Source organism: Eumetopias jubatus, unplaced genomic scaffold (assembly GCF_037043125.1).
Source record: "Eumetopias jubatus isolate StellerSeaLion01/CBP00866 unplaced genomic scaffold, mEumJub1_p1.0 scaffold_4, whole genome shotgun sequence".
In the NCBI taxonomy this organism is placed as follows: domain Eukaryota; kingdom Metazoa; phylum Chordata; class Mammalia; order Carnivora; family Otariidae; genus Eumetopias; species Eumetopias jubatus.
Window position 1 is genome coordinate 101,018,455 of NW_028274810.1, and position 13,150 is coordinate 101,031,604.

General features: G+C 37.9%; 1 protein-coding gene across 4 annotated transcripts in view; it reads left to right on the forward strand.

Moving 5' to 3' along the window:
- The window catches only part of RERE (arginine-glutamic acid dipeptide repeats), a 411,621-nt gene that overhangs the window by 189,039 nt on the left and 209,432 nt on the right, over positions 1-13,150 (forward strand). For 3 of the 4 annotated variants that reach the window (XM_028108513.2, XM_028108514.2, XM_028108515.2), the window contains exon 4: positions 2,158-2,283. The exons of the other annotated variant lie outside the window; for it this stretch is intronic. In XM_028108513.2, the coding sequence (XP_027964314.2) occupies positions 2,158-2,283 (126 nt within the window). The remainder of the gene's footprint in view (positions 1-2,157; positions 2,284-13,150) is intronic. 4 annotated transcript variants of the gene reach the window in all.

Consider the following 13,150-nt stretch of genomic DNA (forward strand, 5'->3'; position numbering starts at 1 on the left):
AATAAATAATCTCATAGCATCTTATTGGCCCCATTTACTCAGCTTCTCAGCAGGCTGTTTTCACATGACTGATAGTCATTATAGGCCACGTGGGATTTAAAGTTTTAATGGTTCACAATTACTGTGAAGTTGGGTAATTCGTTTTCTCCTGGTCTATTTGGATTTTACGACTAAGAAATCACTGGAAGAGTTTTGTTTAATTATACTGTTCTATAAAATATATATCTAAAATGTTTAATAAACCTGTTCTATGTGAAATATTTTCAATGTGGAAAACTAGGCATTCTCATCTTTTCTAAAAAAGGAGCCTAAGAAAGTTTGAGACAATTTGATATTTGCAGAGAGCTGCTATGCAAGAATATTGGTAAAGTCTTACTATTCAAACTTGATTCCTTAGAACTGGACATTTGTAATTTGTTTATGTATGTGGGTGTTTGTGTTTTAAGAATGGACTCAATATAGTCCAAGTAAAACCCATTAGAAGGATTGAAAGAAAATCAGGGAAACAGATACTGTCCATGTTTTCTGATTGATAAATAAGAACAGTGATATGTTTTAAAATGTATTTTTAATACTTAAAATGTTTTAATAATTATTTGAACTTTTGCATATTTAAAACAATGCCAAGGTGATTTGAAATGCCTTACTAAGTGTCTTTTTGGTTTAAAACTCTTGATCTGAATGAATAAGGACTTGAATGATCTGATTAATGAATTCCTAGTGCAAAAAATTAATCAGCAATTCATTTTTATTGGATGATTGTGGTAAAAAATATTAAGTATATTGTACATCCTAGTGCACAGTTGAATCTTTGATTTGGAATCTGCAGCACTGGTATGGGGAGGAGGGGGTGTGCGGTGGTGAAGGTTATGCTGTGAACAACACTTTGTGTCATCATGTGTTGTCCCCGAGGCAGTGGGAGCCAGAGATTGGCCGCACGGGAAGTGTCCTGTGTGGCACCCAGCGTACACTCTAGAGGGCCATCTGTACCGAAAGGAAAGAAACCATTGTGAAGACGACATTCCCCGTATTGGCTTATTTTCTTGGGATTCATGTTTTTGTTTGTTTTAAAAGAGACATAGAAAAATAAGTAATTAATGGATGATATGAAAATCTTGGATCACTGGAGGTTGTTAGTGATTCAAAAGAAACTAAGTGTAATAAGGCTCCCAAACAATGGTTTAAAAGTTTGCTTATCTGTCATTTCTAAACACCTTTAAGAACAGAGATTCTTATATAAGTATCTGGATTTTATGGAGTTTTTAGTCCATTTAAAGCCACACAATATTGGATCGGTTAGTTTTTTGGAAGTGTTATGTACTCTAGAATATCTGAAAGGGACACACTCAAACTGTTATTTGAGGTATCTTTTTGATTCTTACAAGGACAGTGCTGGCTTTCAGAAGTTGCTCTGTAATCTGCTGCTGCTTTTAAATGTTTTCAAAGTTTAAAAGAAAAATAAAATAGAGATGTGATACATACCAGAACTGGTTTTGCCCCTAAAAGAAATAATGCCTTTCTTGAGCTTTATGTTTTGTATCTGTTCAGGTGGGCGTTGTGAGAAAATTAAAGCTCATTTGAATGGTGTCTTTTTTTCCTCTGGTATTAAGCCTTTGTCTTTTACCTTCCCTTCAGCTTTATAAAATTAAACTAGGACTTGGAGAAAATGATAGGGTCTTTCTTTGACCCCCTAATGTCTTGAATATTTCCTTATTAAGTATCTGTCTTATGACCCTAGCATCTCGCATTGGAAACTCTTCTGAAAGCTCAGTTTGTCCACTTGTGGTTCATTTTATAGTTGTGTTTATCTGATACCATTGCTTTTTTGTTTTTATTCTAAGCAAAGCATGCCATTGTCACTGTGCTTTGGCACTGTGTCGCATCTTAACTTGGTTATTTTGGGGGCACACACCATACTGCTTTACAACAGGACCCAGATTCCACTGTGGAGCCAGAAGGGTCATAGGCTTGTTCTTGCTGAAATAAGGAAACAGCTCTGATTGACGCAGAAAGGCTAACTTCAGCAGTAGAACAAATTCTCTGAAAGGCCATCTGCTAAAGGATGGTGCAGATTCCTGCTTGTGTGCTGCGTGCCCCTAGTAACCAGGGCCGGAGGGGACGTTGGGCATGCTAACTGAAAGCTCTTTTCTTTTTTAGGTCCACAACTCCCAGGCCTGCTGCAGATCTCCAACTCCTGCTTTGTGTGACCCCCCAGCATGCTCTCTGCCGGTGGCATCACAGCCACCACAACATCTTTCTGAAGCCGGGAGAGGGCCTGTAGGGGTAAGGAGAATCCCGTTTTTAAAAGCTATCAATATTTTATATCCCATAGGGTATAAAATAGGAATATTACCTCCCTCCCCAGAGCCCCTTTAAAAATGTGCTGTATTGTATGTGTTTTTAAAGGAGTAACAAGTACATGCACAGAGGAAGCAAAATACGGGACTTGCCTTACCCCTCTAGGACAGTTCCAGAAGTCAGCGGGGTTTGGTGGTGTGGGGCATTTGGGTGCCAGCAGAGAGCATGCTGGGCCGCTGCAAGGAGCAGGAGCTGGCAATCAGCAGCGAGTATGGATGTTGGCAACTGAAATGGGGAAAAAGGGGGTAAGTTGGAGTCCACGTGTGGAATGTGCACTTCCCCAGCATCATTTGGACTCATGACCCACGAATCTAAACTATTTTGGATACTGTCCTCTCAGGTGACATTTTATAGAATATTGCTCAGGAGTAGCTAGGCTTTTCTGCAATGCCAGATACAGAATTAAACACTTCAAAAGTCTTGAGTTAGGGTTTAGATCTGGTGCTCTCAGCTGTGCCCTGGTAATGTCTCTGGTACCTGGTGCTAATGATGTGTGTGAGGTACAGCAGGATGAAGTGTCTGTGGTGCTTTATCCCTAGAACACAGGGCCCGGTGTTAGTGATCCATGTGGGTTATTTGTGTGTGATATATCTCACCTTTTATGAAAGTTGTATATACACCTGTCTTCCTTTTTTTTCCCCCCTTTATAAGGATTTAATTATAAGATTTTCTGAAAGACAGGTGTTTATTGTTCTGATTGACTGCTGTTAATCGTGAAAGAAGTTGAAGACCTTTCTCTTTTGTATGTAATCTGACTGTGGGGTTCAAGTGCCTACTCAATTAGAAAATAACACCAGGGAATAGCCATCACATATGCATTTGCATAATACAAGATACTGGCAATATATAATGAATTGTTCAGTTGCAGTGTAGAAAAATAATATCTTGAAACTAGGAGAAGAGAGTGCTTCACATGGGCTCTAGCACTTGGGAAAGTTCTGTGAAGGTAGGCAGGTTTTGAGGAGCTGGGTTTGTTTTTGCTACATCGGTAACACGTGGACAGGGAGACTGGAGGAGCCTTCCAGGTGTACATGTCAGCCTGTCTCTGTAAGCCACGTAGGCTGTGGGCCCGGTGAAGCTGAGAGTTGAGAGAAGATGACCCCAGGACATCCATGAAGAGCACAGGTTAGTGGGTTGTGGGAGCAGAGCTGGGATATAATGTGGGCCCAGATCATAGAGCGTTGTAAAGTTGAGACAAGGGAAGATTTTTATGTGATAGGCAGAAGAGAAGCCTTCGTAGGCTTTTTTATTCCAAGAAGATTGATTGAGTAGCAGTGTGGAGTTGGGGCAGACTGTGGAAGCTCCAGTTATGTGGTGAGGGCTGTCACCCATGTGTGAAGTGAAGAGGACCGGGACAGTGGAGATACAGGATGTTAATAATCATAAACAAAACTAGGAATGATATATCATCACAACAATAATTTCATGTTCAAATAGTTGCTGGTGTAATTTATCAAGAATTAGACCAGAAAAAAGGTTCACAAAATCCTTGGAATTTTTGATATAATAACCATTCACAATGGAAGATAAAACCCAGTGTAGTGGATAAAAGTCTAATTTTAATCCCTGGAGAGATACACTGACATCATAAGGGACAAATTAGCAGAGTCTCAGCTTGACTACCTACTTTAAAAACTTCAGCCTTTACCAGTTATCATCTTGTTTCCATACGTATCTGAGAAATGATTTTATCTTTCAGGCTGATATTTTCTCACTTTATTCTCCATTTAGTGTGGATGTCATTGTTAGACTGTTTCATTTACCACAATACTCACTAGTCAGGATTTGTTGAATGGATTTAAAATTTTGCTCATAATAACATTGATTTTTAGTAAACTTTTTGTATTAGTATTAGTGATGACCAGTATGTATGTATGTATGTATGTATGTATGTATGTATGTATGTATTTATAGCAGTGGAAGTATTGTGTTCAGTGGGGATTTAAATAAGTTCATGATTGGTGGCATACTCAGATACCATCGTATGTAGGTTTGAGAAGATTCTGTAATAAGATAATAAATCTTCTTTGAGTCAAGATGATGCTGCATAAAACAAACTGTATTGATTGTTCTTTAACAACGCTTCATGCTGCCAAAGTCATTTGAGCTGGATCTGAATCAGATCCAGTTGGCAAAGCTACCCCCCATGTGTGGAGCTCTCATAAATTCTGCAGGCACACAGATCTAATACAGTGCAATGAGAGAGCTGCTGGGAGGAAAAAATTGATTACAGGGTTGCAGACAATATCATTAACAGTTCTTGCCATGATACACCAGATGTCTTCCCTAATAGACTATTTTGGTTAATTTAGATTTTATAGGGTAGTGCTAACTGCATCATAATTTAACTTTCTTTGTATATTCAGGTATATATGATTTGTGTTTCTACAGTAATGATGACATGAACTCATAGATTTAGTTTTATAAGTTTTTAACTTATCTGTTCGTATTTAAAGTATTTGTGCTTGGAAAGGCAGCCTTTTTACTTATTGTGGAGAATCTGTTAGCTTGGATTTTTTTTTTTTTTTAAAGCAAGAAATGTTGTGTTTGCTGGCAATTCAGGGGTAGCGAGGGATGTGAGATGGCAAAGAAAACATTTGCCACATTCTCCCTAGACTGGGCAGAGATTCCCCTCTGTGTGCCTCCCCCTCCCCCGCACCCCCCAGGTGCTCCCAATAGTGGATGGTTTCAGTGGCAAGGACAGAGACTCTATCCAGAGCAGAAAGGTACAGCTATTTAAAGGAAACTTAAAATGCATATTTATTTTCATTGTCATGGATGTGGCTCTGCAGGCTGGAATTCTTGTTGGGGGCACCTAACCCCTTCCTTACTAGGAGATCAAGGGTTAGACTAATTCATTTATATATTTTTATGTTGTAGTCCTATCTTTTTGCATGTTTAAGACCTCTGTTGAATGACTAACACAGATAAGTGAGACAGGACTGTAATAGTGGGTTGAACTATTTTATTTCCATCATTTTTTTTGAACTACTGGTTTTGTTTTTGGTGTATTATTTAGAGAACATGTTTTTCTTATGATGCATTCCTTTGTAACAGGGGACACGTTAATTAACCTTCTTAACACTTAGTTTTCTCCCTTATAAAATGGGCATAGCACTACTGTCTACCTCAAGGGTTGTTGCAAAGCATAATGAAATAATTCATTGAATTGCTTAGCATGGCATTAAGCATATAATAAGCATTCATTAAGCATTATCTGTTGTCGCATAGTTTTTCATTATACAAATTCAGGTTTTAAATAATTTATTCGTGTTCTAGACATTCTCGATCTGAGGTCCATAGGCCCCGAGGAGTCTTGAGTTTAGCATGGTCAATGAGCTTCCTGAAATTGCTTGCAGAGTCTTATATGTATGTGAATTTTTCTGGAGAGAGTATTCGTTTCAACCATGGATGCTAATCAGTAGATTCCTAAAATGTTGGAAAAAAATTTGAATTAAGAACTGTGGCACTATGAAGTCTCTGCAGTGCATCTAAATCCTCAGATCAGCTAGCTGTTTATTAAGGAAGTAAACTAACATTGAGCATTTACTTTGTGCCCAGGCACTGTGCTACTCTTTTCACATAGTTTAATTTTTGATATTTATTTCATTTTACAGATGAGAAAATTTGAGGTTTACAATTGTATAAAATCTTGCCTTGGGTGAATGTCAGGACTGAGGTTTAACTCAGGAACTCACCCTGGCCTTGTGTATTCTCTCCACTGCTCTCATGGCTGACTTCGGTATTTCCTGGATGGTCCCTGCAGCGATGCCCACCTTTGCCTCCACTATACTTGAAAAGCTCCTGAGCTGGCATACTGCTCACTTGCTTGGTAGAGCAGATGGGTTCTGCCACTGAGAGTGTCCCATGCTGGCCCTCACCCTGAATGAATGGATAGTGGTGGTAACAGTATGGTGTGAGAACCCTTCTTAGTTCATTTTGTTTTCCCATTAGCTCTTGTGGTGGTCATATTTTTAGTATCCTTTTGTTTAAAAAAAATGCATCGTTAACAAACAGCTGCTCTTTGAGTTCCCTTTTTATTTATTTAATGACATCTACATACATTTGGAAAAATAATTCCTGTAGTCTGTTGTGTTTGTTAATCTGTGTGTGTTTGTTTCAGGTAAAACTTAATGCATGTAAGAAATTTGACTTTGCATTTCCCTTGGAGTAAATCCACTCCACCGATCTACACAGGTGTGCTGCACTAACAGAGAGCAGGAAGCTAGGGCCCAGTGGCTTTCCCCAGATCCCTGCTTCATGAGGGGCTGCTTAGGCCAGAATCTGGGTCTCCTGTGTATCTGGTCAGTGAGTGCTCTTTCCACTGCTCCTTGCTACCTTCCTTGACCCATAAAGGATGTCTTGTAGCCGGCCTGTGCCTTACATCATTTACTTCTTTAAAAGCTAAGAACGCTTTCCTCAATATCTAGTTTAAACTTTTGTGACTATAACTCATACCAATGTTAAAGTAGTATTTCTTGCCTTTGTAAGGGATTTATCATTTTTAAGAATCATTTCTAACAGTGGTATTTTTCATACTTGGGGCTTCAATACTATTTAATAATTAAAAATGAACATTTATTATGAAATGCTGTTTTAAATGCTGATTATGTTTCTTATGTAGTTGTTCCATATAAAGAACTCTAATCTGGTTGCTTGTGTAGATATGCAGGAGTTGCTGAGGATATCCTCCTTTTTCAGTATTTCCTTGGCGTCCCCAGTTGACATTAAGAATGCCAAAAATAACCATTGTCTTTTATATTTGATTGTAGTGAAAGGTGTTAAAACAACTGAATTTTTAGAAAAATCCTGATACAAATGCTGGAATTAATCCAACTACCCTAAATGAAAGGTGATTAATAGCTATTGAATTTTAATGTAACAAGCTTAAAAAAAAAATCTTAAAACACCCAGCCGACCAGTATTAGTAATAGAGAGCATTTATGCCCCGCTTCCAGAGAAATTCCTTCACTTGGATCGGTTGTTTTCATATCCTGTTCTCTCACAAAGGCTAATTTCAGCTAGTTTGTTCTTAAGGGCTGTCTTTCTGTCATGTTCGTCTGCTCTTTTTTTTTTTTTTTTTTTTTTTTTTAACAAAAGGAGCATCGAGCCACATTTGGAGAACATAGATTTGAATAACCTTATGGTTTTATAAAACTGCCTACTATTTAAGCAGTCTTTTTGTAACCATAGGTCTATACGAGGGGTAAGGACTACTTGTAGGTTTCACTGAGTTTCGTTTCTTTCACCAATACTACTGCATCACCCTTTATTACTTACAGACACTGTTGGTCTTTTAACCTTGCAAATATGTGGAGTTCTCAGGCTTTATAAATTCTCCAGAATTAATTTGACTAATATAAATTGCCAAAGAAATTTCAGCACATGGAAGTAGAACTTGCAGTTTTGTTTAGCTTAACTTTTTTTTTAGTGTTACCCCTCATCTTAGGATATCATATAGTACTTTTGGTGACAGCAGCTCTGATAAATATAAAGGCCCTCAGTAGAGTACCAGATTTTTCTTAGGTACAGGAGTGAAGTTTAAGTAGTAACCTAAGGTTAATCAGTCCTTTTCAGGGTCTATAGAAATTATTATACTAAATTAATATGACTCATGCCTAGAAGTGAGCATTTTCTGTTTTTGTCTTTGATTTCATGTTGTGTAATTAGATTGAATATCAGGTACTTGTTTCTTCTTTTTTAAAAAATAGTCTTTAGTCTTTTTTTCTTTTTTTTGAGACTTTATGTATTTGAGAGGGAGAGAGCAAGAGAGCACAAGTGGTGGAGAGGGAGAAGCAGGCTGCCCATCGAGCAGGGAGCCCGATGCTGGGCTCGATCCCAGGACCCTGGGATCGTGACCTGAGCTGAAGGCAGATACTTAACGACTGAGCCACCCAGGCGCCCAGTTGGCTTTAGTCTTTTAAGAGCAGTTTTAGGTTCACTACAAAATTGAGCAAAAAGTGCAGAAATTTCTCACATTCCTCCTATGTCTCCATGTGTTTTCATGGCTTGGAGCTTATTTCTTTTTCATGCTGAATAATATTTCATTGTTTGGATGTACTACAGTTTATCCATTAACCTACTGAAAGACATCTTCATTCTTCCAAGTTTTAGCAATTATGAATAAAGCTGCTCTAACATCCATGTGCAGGTTTTTGTGTTGGATATGTTTTCAACTCCTTTGGGTAAGTACCAGGGAGGGTGACTACTGGGTTGTATGGTAAGAGTATGTTTAGTTTTTAAAGAAACAACCAAACTGTTTTCCAGAGTAGCAGTATCATACTGCATTCCCACCAGTCATTGAGAGTTCCTGTTGCTCCACATTCTTGCCAACATTTGGTGTTGTCAGTGTTCTGGATTGTGGCCATTCTCATAGGTCTATAGTGGTATCTAAGTGCTATTTTAATTTGCATTTCTCTATGACATATGATGTGGAGTTTTGCATTTTTTTCCTTTTCTTTACATGCTTATTTGCTATCTGTATATCTTCTTTGGTGAGGTGTCTATTAAGTTCTCTGGTTCAGTTTTTAATCAGGTTATTTTCTTGTTGTTGAGTGTTAAAGGTTCTTTGCATATTTTGGACAGGTCTTGTAGGTCTTTTCTCCCAGCTTGAGGCTTATCTTTTTTTTTTCTTGGCAGTCTTTTGCAGAACAGTTTTTAATTTTAATGAAGTCTAATTTATCAGTTCTTTCTGCTGTGGATTATGTGCTTTGTGTTGAATTTAGAAAGTCTTGCCAAACTCAGGGTCATCTAGTTTTTTTTTTACATTATCTTCTAGAAGTTTTATATTTTACATTTTAGGTTTGTGATCCATTTCAAGTCGATTTTTGTGAAGGATGTAAAGACTGTGTCTAGATTTCTTTTTTTTTTGTTTTTGCATGTGGTTGTCCAGTTGTTCAGCACCAGTAGTTGAAAAACTGTCTTTGCTCCATAGTATTGCCTTTGCTCCTTTGTCAAAGGTCAGTTGACTGTATTTATGTGGGTCTGTTTCTGGGCTCTCTGTTCCATTGTTCTGAATCTGAGAGTAAAATGTAGACATCTTGACTTGTTACTTCTAAAATAGTTAGGTGTGTATTATAGAAGAACAGGGACGTTTATTTATATAGCCACTGCATAGTTACTAAAAGCAGGAAATTTAACAGTATAACAGTACTAATCTAATCTATAGACATCCACGTTTTGCTGTGTGTCCCAGTAGTGCCTTCCACAGCAGTTTGGCTTTGGGGCCAAGTATCCAGACCAGCATCACACTGATACCTAGTTACCATGTCTCTTAACCCTCCTTTAATCTGGAACAGTGTCTTAATCTTTTTTCTTTTTTTTTTTTTGGTCTTTTCATAAGATTGACATGTTTTTAAAGAGTATAATCCAGTTTTTTTGTTGTTGTTGTTTGCTGTTTCCTGCTTATTAGATTTAGGTTATGCATTGTAGGCCAGACTATTAGTGGTATTGTGTCCCGAGGTCTTTACATTAGAGAGACTGTGATATCAGTTTGTCACATTAGTGATGTTACCTTTGATTATTTGGATAAGTTACTAACTTTTCCTTCGTAATTAATAAGTAATTTGTAGGGAGAAACTTTGAGGCCATGTAAATATCATGTTCTTGATCGAATTTTCAACCAGTAAGAGTAGCACTTCACAATTATTTTTGCCAAGGGCGCCTGGGTGGCTCAGTCCTTAAACGTCTGCCTTCGGCTCAGGTCATGATCCCAGGGTCCTGGGATCGAGCCCCACATTGGGCTCCCTGCTTGGCAGGAAGCCTGCTTCTCCCTTTCCCAGTCCCCCTTTTGTATTTCCTCTCTCACTGTCTCTCTCTCTCTGTCAAATAAATAAATAAAATCTTAAAAATGATTATTTTTGCCTAGTCACTGTGGTGATTGTGGAATGTCACTGTTTTTTTTTTTTTTTTGTTTTAACCTCAAGCTAAATTGCTCTGCTTTGAAAAGTAGATCAGAATTCAGCTACCATTAATTCAAGTGTGGGATTTTTGAGTAAAGTGAAAGGAAGAAACAAGAGGTGGGGGTGGAAGAGCCTGTTTGAGCCTTCAGGGTGTTTTTCAGTTTTAGCAACAAAGGACTATATAAATTTTCAAATTTGTTTTTTGGTAGAAAGAGGGAAAACCTGTGATGGTGTTTGTTCCCTCTTTATGCTCCAGTGCAAGAAAAGCTGCTTATAAGTAATAGATCATGAACATAGTTAAAAAAATACACATTTTTACTGTTGAAATTGTGGTCTTGATTTGATTCATGTTGGCAACATTTACTAGTGATCAAGTTACTTAATCTCTCCTCCCCTCAGTTTCCTCACTTGTAAAACCAGAATATTATTTCAGTAGTTCTGGAAGGAGGCCCAGGAATCCATAGTCTTTCCAAGCACTCCCCAGGAGATTCTGATGGGCAGCCAGCTTTAGCAAATGGAAGTCTGCCTTCCACCTCAGTAACTGTTGTAAATGCAGATTTGATCGTGTCTTTTGCAGGATATAGACCAGTTCCAGGACTTCCTATGTTTCTCAAACCTGAGCATCTTACGCATTTTAAAATTGTTTCTCCCTTATCACTTAATGTCTTGCCTTCTTCAGCACACAAATTAAGTATAATCTGGATGTTTATATCCCTACTACAGCTTTAAGAGACAATTTATAAATTAATTCAAACCAAACTAAAAAAAAAAAAAAACAATGAAATTCTAACTACCAACATTAATTTAATAGAATGGGTGGTTGTGTTTTGCTGAAATGAAAGAGCCACTTGTTACTGATTGCTTATGGCCCAGATTATTGGGGCTGGGGGATGGTGTATGGCATGTTTGATTACACTAGCAGGTTCCTCAAGATGATTCAGCTCTTTTGCTTTTATTTTTGTTACAATAATTGAGAAACCTCCATACGTGTTAAATGAAGTTTGCCTGATGTGACTTTGTCCTTATGGGGCATTAATGTGTGGCACATTTGGTTTATCTTCTTCACTTACGTTGTAATACCTATAGTAGTGCTGCTTATTTATTTGATTGTATGTAAACTTACTCAGAATTAAATCATGTATCTCTAAACTCTGTTAATTGAAATTATAAAACAGACAACCCAGGAAATGAATACATTAAAAAAATTTAAGCTATACATTGAAATGAAAAGAGAAATGAGCCCTCTTCTCCTACTTCCCCACCTCTTGCTCCTCTCCAAGAGAGACAGCCAGCCAGTGTCCCTGACACTGTGCCCCGGCTACTTCATGTACATATACAGTTGACCCTTGAAGAATGTGGGGTTTAGGGGCACTGATGCCCCCCTCTACAGTAGAAAATCCCTCTGTAACTTTCAGCTCCCCCAAAACTTTTAACAGCCTAACTAATAACATGAACAGTTGCTTACCATATATTTTGTATGTTATATGTATTATAAACTGTATTCTTACAGTAAAGTAAGCTAGGAAAAAAGAAGATATTATTAAGAAAATCATAAGGAAGAGAGAATACATTTATATTATTGGACTGTAAGAGATCTGCATATAAGTGGGCCTGCGCACTGTACACCTGTATTGTTCAAGGGTCCACTGCAGTCTATCCTTCTGGTGAGAGTAAATGAAGGAGTTGTGATTCTAACTATTTGTCTACAGTGCCTGGAACAGTTCCTGACTCTGAGAAGTTGCTCCTTAATTATTGAATTGGTAGTTGTCTTCATTTAGGAGACAGGAAAAAATATATATTATAAAAAAATAAGGTGAAGGATTTTTTTTTTTAAAAGGAATACATTAAATGTGACAAATGAGACCATCAACGCGAAGTATAGCATTGATGGGGAAAGGGGAGATCGGCCAGTACCAGCCAGAAAAACCCATTGTACATAGGTTTTTTTCGGAGGGAAGTGACTGGTATTTTTCCACCGTTTTCTACCTCACACTGAAATGGAAGAGATGTGGGACCCGAAGAGTATTCCTGATGATGGTTTCAGTGATTAGATATTAGTATATAGCTCAGAAAAAAATTTTTATTTTAAATATTTGTTTCCATACCTGTTTGAATTCTCCTGGGCTTGTGGAACTCACATAGCATAAACCTTGTACACACGCACATATCTGTTTTTCAGCTAACGTAATATAAAGCTGGTTTATTATGTTTTTTTTTTAATTTATTTGCTGTTTGGTCTCTAATGCTGTTTTTTTTTGCCCTCTGAATCTTTCTTAGAGGGAAGCTCGCTGTACTCTTAAAACAGAAAAGTGGGGGTTGTGTTGTTGGTTATGAGGCTACTGCCCTTGGTTGCAGCCTCTTGACAAGTGACAGTTCTCCTTGATGCCTGAATCAAATGGAGAATGCCACTGCACTGCCCCAGGGCCTTGTAACGATTTATAGTTTGGAAGGAAAAACAGAAGGAACTAAAAAGGCAGCTGTACAATGCCTTTGGTGTCCTGCAATAGGTGTGTGTGTGATGACCTTGAACCAGAAAACCTTGGGACTAATTAGTAAGGTGACTTGATCCAAAGGATTGTGGAGGGATGCTTTGGAATTGCATCCAAAGGCAAATTAGCAGCAGAAGTGGCTGACCCCAACTCCCTACTCCCGCATACTTGGTGGAGGGTGGGGCTAATTGTCCACGATAACAAAAAGGAAATTGAATGACATTAGTGGAGTTTGAGAGTAGTGTAAATGGAGTGCAGAACATTCTGTCAGGGATGAGGGCAGTTTGATTTGTACTTGAATCAGAGACCAATTGGCTTGATTTCAGTCTAAAATTTTTTTTAAAAAATGTATTTGTAGTATATAAAGATTCAGGAATACTCTTAAATTAATATTACCACTGA